The 20,534-nt window shown below is 41.2% G+C and overlaps 1 protein-coding gene across 2 annotated transcripts in view; it reads right to left on the minus strand.

Moving 5' to 3' along the window:
* NELL2 (neural EGFL like 2) overlaps window positions 1–19,049 on the minus strand; it is a 324,036-nt gene extending 304,987 nt beyond the window's left edge. Inside the window, exons 1-2 of one of the 2 annotated variants that reach the window (XM_077753241.1) lie at window positions 18,543–19,049; window positions 17,972–18,100 (exon numbers count right to left, since the gene is read on the minus strand). In XM_077753241.1, the coding sequence (XP_077609367.1) occupies window positions 17,972–18,100; window positions 18,543–18,603 (190 nt within the window). In that variant the 5' untranslated portion in view covers window positions 18,604–19,049. The remainder of the gene's footprint in view (window positions 1–17,971; window positions 18,101–18,542) is intronic. The other variant, XM_077753240.1, reaches the window with a different exon arrangement.
* Window positions 19,050–20,534: the final 1,485 nt, after the last annotated feature.

The raw sequence follows: 20,534 nt of genomic DNA on the forward strand, positions 1-20,534 counted from the left end.
TTCAGGCACTAAGAGCACTGCATCTCATTGGTGGCACAGAACAACCATTTTCATATACCTTTTTTATTTTCTTTTTAACAATCTGTCAGTCTCCAGGAAGAGCTCTGCTCATTTACAAGTGTATGTCAACACACACAACTCACAGTGAGGACGTTCAGCTACCAATTACTGCCGGAAATTTAAATACATTCTGAAAATATAGGTTATGTTCCCCTCTGAAATACTTAATCTATTTGGCACTTTTTCTGGGACATTTAATAGTCCATCAGTACAATATGTTAGACTGTAAGAACACAGAATTAGACATAGTGCTTGCCTAGGGGACTCTCTACTTAAATAGACAAGCAAAATAGATTAAATGCTAACACACCAGTGTATGGAAGAAATAAAGTGGATCACTACCATTTTGTAAGAATGAATATTTACAAAACAGATACACATACACATACTTACAAAATAGATACACGGTACTAAATGACAGGCTACCTCTCAGTAGCAAACTTTAGTAAGAGTACTGGAACGATCCAAGATCCATTTTTAAGAGGTAACTGCTCCGACAAGGGTGTTAAGGATTATCAGACAGATGAAAAAGACGATGTTCTGGACATCAGACGTTACAGTAAAATGAGCAGTTAATTAAAAGGGAAAAGAGAATAATTTAATTTCAGTTGGAACTAAAGTAACCCTGGAAAGTGTCTAGTCTAATCCTCACCAACACCCTATTGGAACTTTGTCCTGCAACAGGTCATTTGATCTCTTTGAATATTATTAGAACTGTGTTTATTGGATCAATTAGCACTAGGAAGCTAGGAAGCTCCCGGGACAGGGAGACCCTCCCTATCCAGGCCAGGAACAGTGCTGGGGTAGAGAGCTGGGCCACTGAGTTGTTAAGAGCAGGGGTCCTGGAGAAGGGAGGCAAGATGGTGGAGAAGTAGGGAGCTCCGTACATTTCGCTCGCCCCCATCTCTCAGAGGCCTGAAGCCATAGGACACTGAACCACAGGAGTCTGGGAGGAAGAGAGACAGAGTCCACTGAGAAGACAACCTCATAGGTGCGTGAGTGCGAACTGAGAAAGATAAAAGTGGGCCGGGACCAGAGAAGAGAGGGAGGGGAGGGAACCCCCTTCTCGGGGAGCCACGGTGAGTTGAGGGGAAGAGAAAGAGTGGCTGAAACTGCTCACAGAACTGTCCCTGGAGAAGAGAAAAACCTCGGCTCTGGACTGAGCGTGATCCTATTTCTAGCTGTGGTGTCGATTTTGGGCTGGGTGCCCCGGTTGCAGGCGGCGCCAGGAGAAACTGCTCCGCTGCTCTCCCAGCTTGATTCCTGGCAGGGAAGCGGCCCGGCGTGCAGGGTTATATTTCAAGCTGCATCAATGAAGCGTGCAGACTAAGACCCGGAAATGAGGCAGGGCTTGGGACATAGAACACTGTCCACCCTGGCTACACCCGCGGCACAGGGAGATCGAACCCAAAAGAGTGATTTGCAATGCTGGGTTCAAGAAGGGACTGAGGCAACACCATTTTTCTCCCCACAACCACCCAGGCAAGATCTCAGGGAGCCACCAGTGGGGCAACAGTGGAGGCTAAGACCGGCCTACACCAAACCATACCCATCTCTGCTAGAGAGCTGCTTTTTTTTTTTTTTTTTTAATACCAGAGACTGGGGCAAGACCACCATGGATGCACGGATGCACTGCTGTGACTAACTGTAGATCATTCTTTCTATTCATATATATTTTCCCTTGTCTCATTCATATCCCTCACCTCTGCTGGACTGGGCACTCTGGTCACTGGTTTGCTTATACAGTCACATTTAATCCATTCCCTAGATGTATATTCTACACCTCCACTGCTACCTATCTCTCTCTCTGTCTCTGTCTCTGTCTCTCTCTGGAGTAATCAGACTATGTAGTTTCTCCGAGTAATATTATCTTCATTTCTTTCTCCTCCCCTCTAACCATATTCACCTCTTTCTCCCTCTGAATCAAGCCTCTTAGTGTCTCTGCCTGGTCATTTCGTTTCCAATTTCGCTTCCTCCCCACCCTGTCATTTCTCTCTTTGTACATGCTCTTCCATCAACACTGTATACACTCTGCTCTTTATTTGTAGCTGGGAATTCTGGTTTTATGCTTTTAGACTGTCCTTGTCTTTTGGATTTTTTTTCTTTTCTTTTCTTTTCTTTTTCCTTTATGGTTTGCTTGTTCGTCTGATTTGTCTGTGCGTTTGTGTGCCTTTGTTCCCTGTGTGTTTGTCTATTTTCCTTTCCAGGGCTACCTCAAGAAACAAGCTAAAGTACATATGGTGGAGAGTCCCAAATACCACTACAAGTAGGGAAATAAAATACTCAAAATCTCAACAAGAGAGACCAAGAGACACCATTAAAAGAACACTTCCTAAACAGACAGGCCCTGGGTAGTCACTGAGCCTTCTTTAATACAGAAGTACTCGCAGGTGTAGAGCACATGACAAGCTTTTAAAACAAACAAGAGACAGAAAGCTAGCCAAAATGAAACAGAAGAACTCTCCTCTAAAGAAATTACAGGAAGAAATGACAGCGAGAGAACTGCTCAAAACAGATACAAGCAAAATAACTGAACAAGAATTTAGAACAATAGTCATAACATTAATTGCTGGGCTTGAAAAAGGCATGGAAGGCATCATAGAAGCTATTGCTACAAAGACTATGGAGCTTAAAAATAGTTGTGATGAATTAAAAAATCTATGACTGAGGTACATAATAAAATGGAGGCATCCAATGCACAGACTGAAGAGGCAGAGAGGAGAATAGGTGAATTAGAAGACACAATTATAAAAAAGAGGAAGCCGAGAAAAAGAGAAATAAACTGATCCAGGAGCACAAAAGGAGAGTTCTAGAACTGAGTGATACAATCAAATGGAACAATATCCCTAAATAGGAATTCCAGAAGAGTAAGAGAGAGGAAAAGGCGCTGAAGGAGTACTTGAACAAATTATAGCTGAGAACTTCCCCAATCTGGGGAACGAAACAGTCATTGAAATCCAAGAGGCACAGAGAACTCCTCTCAGACATGACTTGAATAGATCTTCCGTACAACATAGCATAGTGAAACTGGCAAAATATAAGAACAAAGAGAGAATTCTGAAAGCAGCTAGGGATAAAAGAGCCCTAACATTCAAAGGGAGACGTATCAGAGTGGTTACAGACCTATCTACTGAAAGTTGGCAGGTCAGAATGGAATGGCAGGAAATCTTCAATGTGATGAACAGAAAAAAAAAATGCAGCCAAGAATCCTCTATCCAGCAAGCCTGTCATTCACAATAGAAGGAGAGATAAAGGTCTTCCAAATAAACAAAAATTGAAAGAATTCATCACCACTAAGCCAGCCCTGCAAGAAATCCTAAGGGGAACTCTATGAGGGAAATGTTGCAAAGAACACAAGGTACCAGAGACACCACCACAAGCATGAATCCTACAAAGAACACAATGAATCTAAATCCATATTTTTTTTAAACGTTTTATTTTTTTCTAATAGTTTATTGTCAAATTAGTTTCCACATAACACTCAGTGCTCATCCCCACAAGTGCCCTCCTCCATGCCCCTCCCCCCTCCCCCCCACATCCATCAGTCCTCAGTTTTTGTCATCATTCAAGAGTCTCTCATGGTTTGCTTCTCTCCCTTTCCCCCACCATTTCCCCCCTTCTTCTCCCCCTTGTTCCTCTGTCAAGTTCCTCCTAATCCTCCTATACATGCAAACATATGATATTTGTCCTTCTCTGCCTGACTTATTTCGCTCAGCATAACACCCTCAAGGTCCATCCATGTTGCTACACATGGCCAGATTTCATTGTTTCTCATTGCCATGTAGTATTCCATGGTATAGATAAACCACATCTTCTTGATNCTCTAGAGAAAGTCAGGATAGAAGGAACTTACTTAAACATCATAAAAGCCATGTATGAGAAGCCCTCAGCTAACATTATCTTCAACGGGGAAAAAGTGAGAGCTTTCCCCTTGAAATCAGGAACAGGACAGGGATGTCCACTCTCACCACTGTTGTTTAACATAGTGCTGGAAGTCCTAGCATCAGCCATCAGACAACAAAAGGAAATCAAAGGCATCAGAATTGGCAAAGAGGAAGTCAAACTTTCACTCTTCGCAGATGACATGATACTCTACATCGAAAACCCGACAGACTCCACCAGAAGCCTACTAGAACTGATCCAAGAATTCAGCCAAGTTGCAGGGTACAAAATCAACGTACAGAAATCAGTTGCATTTTTATACACCAACAATGAAGCAACAGAAAGAGAAATCAAGAAACTGATCCCATTCACAATTGCACAAAAAACCATAAAATACCTCGGAATAAACCTAACCAAGGATACAAGAGATCTGTATGATGAAAACTATAGAAAACTTATGAAGGAAATTGAAGAAGACACAAAGAAATGGAAAAACATTCCATGCTCATGGATAGGAAGAATAAATATAGTTAAGATGTCATTACTACCTAAAGCACTCTACACATTCAATGCAATTCCAATCAAAATTGCACCAGCATACTTCTCAAAACTAGAACAAACTATCCAAAAATTTGTATGGAACCACAAAAGACCCCGAATAGCCAAAGTAATACTGAAAAATAAAACCAAAACGGGAGGTATCACCATCCCAGACTTTAGCCTCTACTACAAAGCTGTCATCATCAAGACAGTATGGTATTGGCACAAAAACAGACACATAGACCAATGGAACAGAATTGAGAACTCAGAAGTGGACCCAAAAGCATACAGCCAACTAATCTTTGACAAAGCCGGAAAGAGTATACAATGGAAAAAAGACAGCCTCTTTAACAGATGGTGCTGGGACAAATGGACAGCAACATGTAGAAGAATGAAACTAGATCACTTTCTCACACCATACACCAAAATAAACTCAGAATGGATAAAACACCTGAATGTGAGACAGGAAACCATCAAAACCCTAGAGGAGAAAGCAGGAAACAGCCTCCTTNCAGACACTTCTCCAAAGAGGACATCCAGTAGGCCAACAGACACATGAAACGATCCTCAGTGTCCCTCATCATCAGGGAAATACAAATCAAAACCACAGTGAGATACCACCTCATGCCGGTCAGAATGGCTAAAATGAACAAATCAGGAGGCTATAGATGCTGGTGAGGATGTGGAGAAATGGGCACCCTCCTACACTGTTGATGAGAATGTGAACTGGTGCAGCCCCTCTGGAAAACAGTGTGGAGGTTCCTCAGGAAACTAACAACAGAACTCCCCTATGACCCAGCAATAGCACTGCTAGGAATTTACCCAAGGGATACAGAAATGCTGATGCATAGGAGCACATGTACCCCAATGTTCATAGCAGCACTCTCAACAATAGCCAAAACATGGAAAGAGCCTAAGTGTCCATCAACTGACGAATGGATCAAGAAGATGTGTTTCATCTATACAATGGAATACTACATGGCAATGAGAAAGAATGAAATCTAGCCATTTGTAGCAATGTGTATGGAACTTGAGGGTGTTATGCTGAGTGAAATAAGTCAGGCAGAGAAAGGCAGATACCATATGTTTTCACTTATAGGTGGATTAGGAGGAAATTAACGGAGGACCACGGCAGAGGAGAAGGAGAAAAATACTTGGGGAGAGGGAGGGAGGCAAACCATGAGAGACTCTTGAATACTGAGAACAAACTGAGGACTGATGGGGGTAGGGGAGAGGGGAAGGGGGATGATGGGCATGGAGGAGGGCACTTGTGGGGATGAGCACTGGGTGTTATATGGAAACCAACTTGACAATAAACTATTTGTAAAAAAAAGAACAAAAGAAGTATGTTTATTGAACAGAATGGATAAATGAATGGATGAATGATTTTAATGACTGAAACAGGTAATTTTAATTTTAATAATACATTTATTTGACCACTATCCATATTATTTCAAAATATAATATAAAATATTGACATTTTACATTCTTTTCATACTGTCTTAGAACCCTGTATGGATTTTTATACTTGCACTGCATCTCAGTTTGCACTAGGCACATTTCAAGTACTCTATAGCTACACATGGCTAGTAGCTACTCTATTTGTAGGATGGCTCAATTCTAGGAAATGGTTCACAAGCTTGGCTGAACCTCAAAATCACAGAATTTTTTTTAAAATATAGATTCCTAGGATTCACCCCTATAGATATGGATTTAGTTAGTATAGGAAGACCAGGGAGTCATTTTTAACAAGGCAGTCAATAAGCCATTGATCATCAGGCTGACAGTTGGGAATCACTGCTGTAGAACAACACAAAATAAACCTAAGTCCTCTTGTACATGACTATCCTTCCAATATGGAAAAAAAAAAAAGTCACATCCCCACTCTCTTTTATTCTACAGGCTAAAATTCCAAATTCCAAGCTCTTTCAACCATTCCTCATCAGATATGGTTTCCAACACTTTCAACTCCCTGGTTGCTTTTCTCTGGATGTACTCCAGTTTGGTTTATTTGCAGTAGTGAGAAGTACTACGGCATAGATAATCCAAATTAATCCTTATTTGCCTTTGAAATGTTTCTCAGTACTTTCATATGCATATGAGCATCTCTGCTAAATGCTGAATTCACAATAATTCAGCCTCAGATTGTAAACTCTCGCTGTCAAGAAGCACAGGGATGTCCACATTCCTCAACATGTCTACATTTCCTCTGCACCACACTGTATCTGGGAATGCCAAAGTCACCTCAGAATACTTCAGAGCACTAAGTTAAGCACAACTACCTTTTTTCCATGCCTTTCACCCTTCTTACCTTTTCCCATGACTAAAGAAGAAAGTAGTAGGTGTTTTGAGTCAGAAGAAGAGCTCTTTAGTCTTCTTTAAAGTTACATAAATGTAAAATATAATCATGTCACCCAAAAAAAATCAGATTTGCAATGAAAATTGGACTCAATTCAATACCACAAATATTCACTTACCTATGTTTGCCCGAGCACGTTACATGTGCTGCTGTGATAGTCAGGACACTACAAGAAGAAACAAGCCTTAAGGAGATAACAAACTAGTCAGCAAAATAAGTATATCCATGGGACAATTTTTATGGAGTTCTTACTGTATGTTAGGCACATGGGTTACATATCAGTGAATAAAGCATTCAAAAGTTCCTGTTCTTCTGGAGCTTATGGTCTAGCAGCAGAGACAGATGATAAACAAATGACAGCAAATGATATATAAGTGTATTATATAGCATGCTAGATGATAAATGCTACAGACACTAACAAATCAGAATAAGGAGTATCAAGAGTACTTGTGAGGAACAGGACTAACTGAATTTTTTTTTTATAATGCTATATTTATTTCTGAGCGAGAGAGAGACAGAGTGAGCAGGGAAGGGTCAGAGAAAGAGGGAGACACAGAATCTGAAACAGGCTCCGGGCTCTGAGCTGGCTATCAGCACAGAGCCCGACGTGGGGCTCAAACCCACCAACTGCAAGATCATGACCTGAGCCAAAGTCGGATGCTTAACCGACTGAGCCACCCAGGCGCCCCCAGGACTAAGTGCAATTTTACTCAGTGGTGAGAGTAGACCTTACTTAAAAAATTGATATTTGAGAAAACATATGAAGAGCAGGGGGAAACATGCAGATATAGGGGGTAGAAGAATGCCAGGCAAACAGCCAGTGCAAAGGCCCTGAGGCAGAAGAGTAACTGGCCTGTTTGAGAAGCAGCAAGGAAGCCAGTGGAGTTAAAGCAAAGTGAGCAAAGAAACGGATAAACTGATTAGGCCAGAAAAGTAATGGGGTGGTGAAATTGTTCATCAGGTCTTTGTAGGACATAATAAGAACTTTATCTTTTGAGTGAAATGAAGAACCAGTGAATGGGACAAACCAGTAACATAATATGCATTGCATTTTTAAAAGATTGCTCTGGGAGCACCTGGGTGGTTCAGTGAGTTAAGTGTCCAACTTGATTTTGGCTCAGGTCATGATCTCACAGTTCCTGAGATACAGTCCTGGGTCAGGCTCTCCACTGACAGTACAGAGCCTACTTGTGATTCTGTCTCCACTCTCTCTGTACACTTCCTTGCAAAATAAATAAATAAACATTTAAAAAATTAATAAAAATAATAAAGATCACTCTAGCAGCTCTGTTGGGAACAGCGTACAGAGGAGCAAGAGTATAAGCAGGAACACCACATAATAGGTTACTGCAATAATCCAGCTGATAGGGGTAGCTTGGATCAGGGAAGTAGTAGCAATGAAAAGAAAACTGGTCATATTTTTTTATGTTAAAAAAAAGCTTTAATAAAGTAATACAGGGGCACCTGGGTGGCTCAGTCGGTTAAACATCCGACTTCAACTCAGGTCATGATCTCATGGTTCTTGGGTTCGAGCCCCGTGTCGGGCTCTGTGCTGACAGCCAGCTCAGAGCCTGGAGCCTGCTTCAGATTCTGTATCTCCCTCTCTCTCTGACCCTCCCCTGCTCATGCTGCCTCTCTCTCTCTCTCTCTCTCAGAAATAAATAAAACATTTAAAAAAATAATAAAGTAATACAGTGAGATGGTTGTTTTAATAGAAGATGGTAAGAAAACAAAGAGGAAGAAACAATAATTCCACCAAAGGAAGGAGTTGTAGCCAAAGTGACAGCTTAGCTAAGTCCTGAGAAATATGTAAAAGGAAAAATAAATCAGGAAGAAGCAGAGAAGGAACTGGCATAGAATTGTTGGTGGCCAGAAGAGACGTAGGACATGACCATTTCCCCAGGGATCTTACAGTCTTAGTAGGGAAACAATACAGTAGGTCACCCAAGACCAGAGTCTCAGGGGGCCACTGGGATAAAAACTTGACACAGGGACTCTGGACGATAGACATAAACAGTAAATGCCAGCAAAATAGTTAAGAGAAGAAGCCAAAGAAGTACCAGGAAATGTAAGGAAAGTGACCCCAATTCACAGAGGATCCACAAGACCAGTTCTATCAACATTAACACAGGCCCCTGCGCTACCATTCAAGACTCCTAAAATATTATCCTCCACCATCTGTTCCCACCTTGCCAAGGAAACCAGAGCCAAGTAATGCCATCATGTCATTTGTTTCTCAGAACTACTAACACTTCTCCTCACAACTCAAACACTAAGCTAAACTTTCAATATGCCTTAAAAAGTAGTGTGTGTTTGGGTGCCTACAGAGGAGCTATGCTATGAATCTTCTTCTGTGGGTTTTCTCTGTGGTCCCCCCCACTTCTGAACAGTGGTGCAACAGGGCAGATTATACTTCTTCCTCTCCGAATCTGCCATGTGCTCTCATTCCTCTCCACCCACATCTGCATATTCTCTTCCACCCGTAGAGCCAAGACAGCAAAAACAGAACTTAAGATGCTTCAGGGCCAGTTTCTCCCCCACTCCAATGTACCTCCATGTGTCTTTCTCTCCCATGTGAAAATCACCTCACCTTAGCTCCCTCACAAAATCCACCAGTTCTACCTGGAAGTCCCTAAAATACTCCAAGGAGCATGGCTTGCCACTACTAATCCTAAAATCAAAAACATATTTAACATACATTAAATATTTGGTAAATGTCAGTTTCATCCACATAATCTACACATCAACTCTAAGAAAGAGTACTGTTTTTATCTCAGAGATTAGTTAAGAAAGAGATCAAGGTCACACAACTAGTAAGCAAAGGAATTAAACACCACATGTCTGGCTCAGGAGTCCATGGACCCAACTAATACTGTGTCTCAGTATGAATTTACAGTTCCTTCCACCACTTCTTCCCTATGTCCAGGCCATTAGAGTATGACCTTTCAGAGCAGTGGTCTGCTGTCCTCATTCTAAATCTTCCCTTTGTAGGGAAAGATATGCGGTTGCCTGGGTTCCCCATCCCTTCCCCAGAATGAAGAATGTCAGCAGAGGTGCCACGACGAACGACTCAGTAAACAATTGTCCGAGTGCCCAGTGGCTGGCAGCAGGCCAAACGGGAAAGAGAAGAGTCATACTCCACTTTTCTTCCCACCAGCTCTCTCCCTGGTTCTTTTTAATTACAGTGGCCCATATCTGAGTTTCAACAAATGAGTTTACATAGGGAAACAAAAGTCATCATAACAAAAATATCCACTAAAAGGGTTTGCTTATAAAATGAGTTTGCACATACATCTACCTCTTCAATGTTGATTCTGAAACCTCTAGCTAGCAAAAGATGAAAATTTTCAGAGTCGATAAAAAAACATGTAATAAAAATGTTCAAATGACACAGAAAGGCACTGAGTTCTGGTGGTCTAACACAGGTAGATAAATTTTTTAAAATAAAAGTAAAAATTTTACCATTATGACAAATATCAAAACATAATGGTTTTGCATTAAAAGGGTAAAGGGAGAGCTCTCACATGTTTTTGCAAAAACAAATACACACACACACAAAAACCACTTGATTTTGCTCGATTTGCTCTACTTTTTCTTATAATTATTAACTCATAGTTAAATGATTACATACATTTTGTCATATAAACACTAAGACATAATTTTCATTGATTTTTAGCTGCATTCTTTTTTTTTAATTTTTAATGTTTATTTATTCTTGAGAGACACAGAGCATGAGCAGGGGAGGGGCAGAGACAGAGAGAGAGACACAGAATCCGAAGCAGGCTCCAGGTTCCATGCTGTCAACACAGAGCCCAACGCAGGGCTCGAACTCATGAACCGTGAGATCATGACCTGAGCTTAAGTCGGACACTTAACTGACTGAGCCACCCAGGTACCCCAGAAACGATTTTAAACCACAAATGCCTAACATAACTTTAACTGCCTAATTCATGTTTTCAACAACCCTACAAACACACTCTCATGCATAGCAGAAAGAAGGCTCAAAAGAAAGTTTAATTCAGTTACAAAACAAATGGATGCTAATATTAAACATAGACATTGGTTTCTTATGGTTGCTGTAACATATCATTTTAATGGCTGAATCAACGCAAATTTATTATCTCAGAGTTCTGGAGGTCAGAAGTCCAAAATGAATTTCACTAGGTTAAAACCAAGGTGTTTGCAGGGCCATGTTTCTCCTAGAGGCTCTAAAAGAAAAGTCCCTTTTTTTTTTTCTGGTTGTTATAGCTTCTAGGAGCTTCCCACATTCCTTGGCTCACAACTACCTTCCAACTTCAAAGTCAGCAATGACCAATGAAGTCTTTCTCACAATGCATCACACTAACACTGATACTTCTACCTCCCTCTTCCATAGTTAAGGTGTCCTTATGATTACATGGGACCCACTCAGATAATCCAGGATAATCTCCATAATTGATGTCACTTGATTAGCAGCCTTAACTACTTCTTTTTTTAAAATGTTTATTTATTTTGAGAGAGAGAGCAAGTGTGCATGAGCTAAGGAGGGGCAGTGAGACAGAGAGAAAAACAGAGAGAGAATCCCAAGCGGACTCAGTACAGAGACGGACTTGGCTCGAACCCATGAACTGTGAGATCATGACCTGAGCCAAAATAGTCAGACGCTTAACCAGCTGACCCACCTGGGTGCCCTAGCAACCTTAATTGCTTCTGCAATCTTAATCCCCACCTTGCCAAGTAACATAATACATTTACAGGTTCTGAGAGTTTAGTATGTAAACGGTTGGGAGATGGTTATTCAGCTTACCCCAGCCTGTCTTTCACACCCAAAGATTCACATTCATCCCACATGCAAAATACAGTCACTCTATCCAAAAGTCCCCGAAGTCTCAACTCAGTAGAACATCAACTCACAGTTTAAATCTGGTCTAAATCTTATCAATTCAAAAGCCCCAAGAGTCAACACCTAAATTAGGTACAATTGAGACCTTGGGCACCATCCATCCCGAAACACAGTTCTTTCCATCTGTGAAATCTGTCAAACTCAAGAAACAAGATGACTGTTCCCAAAATACAATGGTGCAATAGACATGGGATAAAAATTACAGACATTCTCATTCAAAAAGGGAGAAAATAGACGTTTAAAAATTAGACATCAGCCTCATGCAACTTTGAGGTCCAACTAGGCAAAATTATATTGATTTCAAAGTCTGGGACTAATCCTCTGTGGTCCTTGGCTCCACCCTCTAGGATCTCAGCTGTGCCTTCTGGGCTCTCAGTTCTACCCTCTTAGTCAACCTTACTTTTTCACAAAAGGTGGTTTGTGTTTGCAGCTGAGTAGATTAATTAGCTTATTTGTTGTTTTACTGCATCCTCACTTCCCTTTTCTGACCCAGCCAGTTGCATTTTTGCTGGTATAATATTCTCAAGAACCACATAGGTCCTCCATATGTGTCATGGTGATTTACTCCCTTAGACAAGAGGCTCCTCCACAGATATTTCTCAGCTAAATTTATCTCTATAACTGGCTTCTCAGAACTGAGATGTTTGAGGGAATCCATGAGTTACAGGTTCAATTTCTTCAGAGCCCTCTCTCTGACTGAATACTCTGACCTTACCTCTGAGACCCTAGCAAAAGGTTTTCCAGCCACACCATCAGCTTTCTATACAGAGCAGGCATTCCTGACAGTAAATCTCCTCACTTTAGCATCATTCGCAATCTGGGAGGCTGAGAATTTCTCAAATAGTAAGTTCTGGTAAAATTCTGCTTAATAGTTCTACCCTCAATCTGCCTCTTTCACTTTTTACTAGAAGAAGCAGTACAAAAAACCTAGGCTGCCTTCAACACTATGCACATAAATCACCTCGGCTAAATACCTAAGTCCATATTTACAAGCTTTGCTTGTGTCCACAAAACTGCAGGACACAATTTAGCTAAGCTTCCTGCCACTACATAACAAGGACCCCCTTTCCTCCAGTTTGCAATAGCATGTTCCTGATTTCTATATAAGCTCTCAGGGGCGGTGTCTTTAATGTCCACATAACCAACAGTTCATGGCAATTTAGGAATTCTCTAAGGTGACTTAGGTATTCTCTATCACACTCTTCATTTTCTTCTGAATCCTCCCTAGTAGAATTGTCATCGCCATATTGTTCCTAACAGTCTGTTCAAGACAATCTAGGCTTTTTCTATAATGCTCTTCAAAATTCTTCCAGTCTATGCCCATTTCCCAATCGCAAAGCCACTTCCACATTTTTAGGTATTCCTTACAGCAGTCCCCACTTCCATATATCAAAGTCTGTATTAGTTTCCTGTTGCTGCTATAAAAAAATCACCGTAAGTTTAGTGGCTTAAGTCAACACAATTTATTATCTCACAATTCTGAAGGTCAGAAATGGGCTAAAATCAAGTGTCAGCAGTGCTGGACACTGCAAGAGAAAATCCATTTTCTTGCCTTTTTCACCTTCTCAGGACTGCCCACACTCCTTGGCTCATAGCCTACTTTTATTTTCAAGGCTAGCAATGGCAGGTCGAGTCATTCTCTCACTGCATCACTGACACTGACTCTTCTATCTCCCTCTTCCAGATCTAAAGGACCTTTGGGATTACATGGGGACTACTGATATAATCCAGAATAGTTTTTTTAAGTTAAAGTCAATTGATTAGCAACCTTAACTCTACATACAATCATAATTCCCCCTTAACATGTAACAAAACATAATCTCAGGTTCCTAGTATTAGGACATGAACATCTTTGAGGGACCATTATTTTATCTACCACAATATATCTTTATGTAATGATAAATTTTCAATTCTTTTATATTAATATGGCCTACCCTGTAATGCGGTCTCTGCTCTCTTCATTTGTGGTCATTTCATATTACAATCATATGCTTCCACTACTCTGAATTTCTTCTATTTTTTTCAAATACACAATGCTCATCCCAGGTTTGGGATCTTTATTCATGCTGTCTCCTTTGTCTCTGTGATTCTCCCTCTCTGAATCCTCAGGGACCCTCTTCTACAGACTAACAATACTTCAGTTATCAGCTTAAATGACCTTTCTTCAAAGATAGTCTCCATGATCCTGTGACTCCCTAGAGTATAGATTCCCATTGCATTCTTAGTTTTTCTTCATAGCAATTACCTTAATAGTGATTAAATTATCAGTGTAATTGTTTGTTTAATGACTATCTTTAAGATACTCTGAAAGTAAAGTTCTAACTTATTCCTATGCTTTATGCCTAACACCTAGCAGAATACAATTACACAACAAAACTTTTTTGAAATGAATGAACATATCTCCTTTAATCCTCATAACATTAATTTTATAATTGAGGGTGCTGAAGTTCAGAGAAATTGAGTAACTTCACCATAGTAAAACAACTAATGAGGTTCCACTTGGGTCTATCTTGATTTCTAAGCCCATCTCTTTGTCACTGTGGTATTCTATATTATTGGCACACCAATGACCCACTGTCCCCAGACCATGAATGTCCACTGACCATCATATTCACAAATACTTATTGCAACCTCACTTTTCTTAATGCAGTTACCTTTGCCTACTAAAGTCAATGGCCCATCCCCAAATGTCCAGTTTCAGTCCTGTTTTTAAATACTGACCTAAGGGTAGACTTGTGGACAATTTTTCCCTTTAAAATTTTAAGGTTCTTTAAAAATAACTACTAAACTTATTTTTAAATTACCAACTCAGTAAAAAAAATGTGCTTTGATTTTATCTTACTTCTCTTGTGGGGATTAATGACATCATAAAATCTGTGAACACCTTAGAAGAAATTTTATTAAACCAACAGATGAAACTATCAACTTTGGGAACATGGCCAGAGAAAGTGTTACGACCAAAGATCTAAAAATCATGCTAACGTTGCTAGAAAGTGCTAGAACTGTGTTTCTTATGCTCTCATTCTTGGCCTCCCATGCAAAGAGAAAAAAAAAGAGCATTATTTTAACATTATCTTTACAAATATTTCCTAGACCTTAAACAAGGTAAGTAGGTAGAATGCTACTTACAACTACACTAGTCCTTAAGATTTCAGAATTCTTTACAAGCTTTCAGAGGTCTTTTTCACTGTCAGCATTCAGTCCTCTATTTTTTAAAATGTAATGTATTTTTGTGGATATGAGTCAGACTGTAGCCAGAAATACTTAGATTTTGATGTAGATTCCAAACTGTTGCTTGGATACTTTTTTTCCTTTTGAAAATGATTATAACTGGCTCAGATAAAAAGCCACATTTATTAAAGGATGATCTAATTTAGCATCTTACTTCAATTTCCAATTCAGCTACAAATAAAATTTCAACAACAAAACAATTTTACTGATACTACAATCGCTATTATGATAAAAGCAGGTATGACTTTGAAATATATTTCCACTTGCTTTTATTGTCATATATAAAATATAATTATTAATAACAGATTCATATTGCACAGTAACTTACAAAAGTTATTTATAGTTTCAAAAAGCACTGAATTATAAGCATCTTAAATAGCACCAAAAAGAATAATGAGGTAGCCAAAAGGAGAAGGAATATTAAATGAGCAAAAATCATTGGGAAATTATATGCTGAGATTTCTTATTTTAAAACTAAGAGACAAAAGAAGATGGTTTTATCACTGCAGGAGAAATTTAATGGTTCAAAATCTCTTCCATCTACATAGAACATATCTGATAGCACAAAGTAAATTATCTGATAGGTTCATATGAAATCTAAGAGCATCTCACAAGTTTTATAATTTGTTACTATCCCCCTATGATATTTTACACACTATACAAAAATATCTGTATCTCCCTCAATTCACCATAAATCAAATCCATCAAATCTTCAGAGTCTAAAAGCTTTTGTCTCTCTAAAAGCCATGGAATTCCTGTGGAAGCAGTAGGAGTCAGAACTGACTTCTTTGCAACACTTTGTAATAGCAGAGAAAAGACATTTCCAAGGTAATGCAGAACTACCGAGCAAAGTCAAAGGTCCACCTGTGGTCAATTTCATAATCTAAATCTTAGAATAAGAGAAGTTACTAGACCATAATCAATAGATGAGTAATATATGCCTACTGAAAACACAGCAGGCAACAAATACTTGCTGATTGATTGGTTATATGAAATAAGGCTCATAATTTGGCAGGAAATGAAATTTTACATCTTCAGTTCTCAAAAACTAGATTTGTTAGGCATTTACTCTACGTGTAAGGCTTGGTACCAACAAGGAAATAAAAACAATTCATTGATACGCATTGATAAGTAGTTACAATGGACAATTCATTTGCAACACAATGCCTACCTTGAAGAACTGGCAATTTTGCTAAATGTTGCTTTAAATTTTGCTAAAAATAGCTAACTATTTTGCTAAATATTGCTTTAAAAAATTAACCAGGAAAAGATATTTGTGCCTTGAAATGATTTCCTAGAAACTGTCTAATTGTCTAGCACGAGAACATAAAATCACAGTCCTGAAGGTTTCTAGTTGTGACAACTCAGATACTCTTCCCAGGAAAGTAAGAAGAACACTAGTATAATTGAAAGGAGCTTTGGAAATTTTAAGGGCACTTCAACATCATTTGTTTATTAGGAGCTTTAGCTTCTGTAAAGCTTTTCAGTTACTCAAATTAGCAGTCCTGAAATAACTTTGCTTCCAGTTCACAGGGATTGAAAATCAGCAGTTTTAAAAAGAAGAAGAAAAAAAGAAAGAAAAAAACAGAAGCTTATCCCTAATGACACTTCTCTTCCACTTTGTGAATTTTGCTGACAGTCTAGTCTTATTTCCTTTATTAGATTTAGTCATTCTTTTTAAAGGATTCAATACCTAAACTGCACCTCCCCCCAAAGACCTTTAAGTAAATAAAATATCATCACAAATATTTAACACAATAGAAATACTTAGTGGGCTCACCATAATTAAAACAGAAAAATTACATTTTCATTTTTTGTAAGAGTAAACTTGTAAATAAATGCAGCACATGTCAATTTCCTCCTTCTCCCATTGTGAGCTTTACTGTTACTGTCCATGGTGACACTTACTGGCTATATCAGGCAACAACACCGCTACAGAGACATGCAAGTTTTATTTTATTTCTATTTCTCGGTGGCAGATTTGCTGAAGTGGTTTTCTTTTGCATATCCAGCTCTTTAGTAATTATGAAGCCATGGCACCAAAATCACAAAAGAAAACTCTGGGTGGCTGGGGTGAAGACGCTTTAGTCAATTCATCAGATATGTTAAACCAAACTTCATTTCTCTTTTGCCTTCATGTGTACTTCACCATATGTGAAACAAATCTTTCTGTATGTATTTAGCTACCTTTTAAAATCTCATATTACATCTTTCCACAAACCAAGCAATATTCAAAAGATTTGGTAAGCCAAAGGTGACAGCTTGATGTATAGAATTTGCTTCAAACTTTACTTTTAAATATAAATTAAAATGTAGACATTTGTGCATAGCCAATGTCCACTGACTTAAAAGTTTTATAATATTAAGTATACAGTTAGTGATGATACATGATATACCTTTGAATTAAAAGTTATTTGAAAGACTTTCAAAATCATATTTAAGAGAATATTATTCTTTCTCTTGACACTGATAGAGTAGAATCATGACCTTTCAATGAGGAATTGTTTTAAATATAGTATGTTTGCGATATACAGTAGATAAAATTATTGAAAGGTATTCATTTTTCCAGAAAGCTACTCCACATAAAGAAATTCCTCCCGACCAGGCACCATTGTATCTGAAACTTTCAGAGAGCAGTGTCTTAACTAAGATTAAGCTATTCTATTTTCTACCTAAATCAATTTCACCCAAATGAGGCGTTTGTGCTATAATTCATTGTTCCCCAGACTCTAAAATCAACCATCTGCCATCAGAGTTTCTGTACAGTAATTAAGGAACTATCCATTAGAACTGGCAAGAGTACAAAGTAAGGAGGTGGGGGCGGGAGGGGAGAAAAACCAAACCACTTAAAAAGAGATGGAAGCTGTGTGTCTGTCGCGTTAACCCCTCCATCTCTCAGCTCTAGATACTGTCATCATCCATGAGGCGACACAGAAGTTAGGAGTCGCCATGAGGCCAACTGCCTCCTGGGTTATCGGAACTGAAAGCGCACTGGGGACTCTGCACGCACTCCATACCTTGAAAGAGAAAGGCTTTCGTCCCATTATGCAGCCCGGGGACCTGGCGCACTCCAGTCGTGGACTCCCCAAGTTCTAACTCTGTCAAGACGTCAATCTGCAGAGAGGGGTCCACACCAAGCCCCCAAACTGGTGGGAGGGTGGGGGAGAAAGAAAAATCTCCATCAAAATACAAGCCTCTTCCTCCAGGGCAGCAAAGAACCGCGGCTAGAAATAATAATTGGGAATTGACGAAGGGAGGTGACTCCCTCCTCCACCATGCAAAGCCTTACCTGAGATCAGCAGCCAAGCTTTAAATAGCGGAGCACCCAGTCCCATTTCCCTGACCTACTTTAAACCCCTCTCAGTGCAAAGTTCCCCCTCAGCTCTCAGACCCCAGACTAAGGGTGTGACCGGCCCTAGCGCCTCCAAGGCAAGCACCGAAAAATCCAAGTGCAAACCCACCCCCTACTCCAAGCTCTACACTCCAGACCTACTTCGGATTGAGGAAAAGCAAGGCATCCCCAACCAGCTCCCGGCTGCCTCGAGGCGGGGGCCATCCCATTCCCCGCCCCAGCTCTGGGCCACTCACCTGCTCCAAGACCGAGACCGAAGATCAAACAGAATGTTCTCAGTAAGACCCGAGACTCCATGGTGTGGATCTGCTCAGTCCATCGTCTCCCTCTTTAAAAATAAAAATAAAAATCGAAGAGGTTCTCGGAATCAAGCGGGAAAAGAGCGTTTGTGTCTCCTGCCGCTGTCTCGCATTTACTGATTAGTAGGATGAATACGTTTGGTTCCCTAAGAAAAAAATGGGAGGACCCCCCAGGCACGTGAAGAACTTGGACCCTCCAGTGCGCGCATCATTCCCACACGCAGAGCCGAGGCGGCAGCGCTGGCAGAGCCGGGGCCCAGAGGCAGGGGGCGGGCTCGGCCGGGGCTGCTCCGCCAGGGAATTAGCTCGCGAGCTGAATAAAAGCAGCCGAAGTCACGACACCCCCAGAGGAAGGGAGGCGGCCCCAGGAAAGCCGGGGGTGGGGTGGCCTCTCGCACCGCCCGTCTTCCCAGCCGCGCGAACCTGTTGTAAAGGCAGAGACAATGGAGAGAGCGCCGGAGACGCGCAGAGGAGAGACGGCACCCCCGGAACGGGCGGGGCAGGCCCGGGGAGGCGGGGAGACGAGAAGCAGGGAGGGAGTGCCGAGGGCGAGGCCCGGCGCTCAGCGTCCCTCTGCTGCTCGGGGCTCCTCGGTCTCCAAGCCCCGTCTAGCGAGCCCCCGGAGCTGCTGCAGCCCCGCCCTCCTACCCCCGCCCTCACTCTCCGGCCCGGGCAACGCCAACCCCCTTTCGGGATCGAAAGATCTAAATTCAAGGTGCTAAGTTGAGGGGCGGTCTTTGCTCTCACCCCTTGATTTGGGGCGCGTGTCTTGAACGATAGACGGAGAGAAAGGACCACCCAGTCGCAGAAGGCAAGGCTAGGAGACGCGCTCGCCCGCCCTTTAGGCAAAGGAGGGAAGCCCGCGTATTGTACGCTGGGCTCGGAAGCAGCCCCGGGGACGGAAAAAGGAACTCCCTCTCCGGGGCACGCGGAGGAGGGCTGCCGGAGCAAGCTAGACTCTCCTGGTGGGGCCGGACGAAATAGAAAGAGACTGGGGGAGGCGGGAGGCGAGCCTGGAAATCCCTGCGAGCCCTAGCGCAGAGGTTCCCTGCCTGGGGCGGGGCGCTGGAGCACTTCCCCGGCCCGGAAAGCGCAGGGGAGAACTTATCCTGGAACTGCTGGACAGCTCCGGGCCCTTGCGCGCCCCCTGCCAGAGAGCGCAGAGAATCGGGCCCCGGTTCTCCAGGACAAGCACAAAGCAGGAGAGAAGGGCAGCAGAGCGAGGGGCCTGCCCACGCTGAAAAGAAGAGATGATAGGTAGGTGGGTGGATGGGTGGGTGGGTGGATGGATGAATAAGAGAAAGAGAGCAGAGAGAGAGGGGAGAGAAATAAGCAGAAGGCAGAGCCTGGGCAAGAGAAAAAGAGCGCCCCCCTCCATTGTTGACCACACTCAAGCACTCAAGCCGGCTCTACCCACCCTTCCCACCTACAGGCTGGCACCAAAACAGCGAGGTCATTTGAGGCCTAATTCTTCCACGGGCAAAAGTGTACTCAAGGTCAATTGCACATAATATTTTTTAACATAGACCTAAAATTCTGAGGTAAGTTTTGAATAACAATATGTAATGCCCATACTAAAAAGTAAGAATTTCAAAATGGATTAAAATGTTAATTGCTCCAAAGATCAATTGAGTTTCTTCACTTTCCATCCAAATAGATTCTGAATTCTCTTAACAGGTTGCTACACAGCTAGCTATCAGAATAATTAAAGGGCAGAGTCTGAGTCTCCAGCAGAGAAATATGTGCTATATTATACTATAATAGGATGAGGGGGATGTTTTAGCTCTATTCTTGTAATTTTCAAGGGAAAAAAAACAGAATCTGGACATTTTTCCAGTTTAATTTTTAAGTATCTCTATCAAATTTTCCACATAGATCTATTTGAAATTTTGTAAACCTTAAAAAAGAAATATTCCAGGGGCACGTGGG

This window comes from Crocuta crocuta, unplaced genomic scaffold (genome assembly GCF_008692635.1).
Source record: "Crocuta crocuta isolate KB4526 unplaced genomic scaffold, BGI_CrCroc_1.0 scaffold30, whole genome shotgun sequence".
Classification (NCBI taxonomy): Eukaryota; Metazoa; Chordata; class Mammalia; order Carnivora; family Hyaenidae; genus Crocuta; species Crocuta crocuta.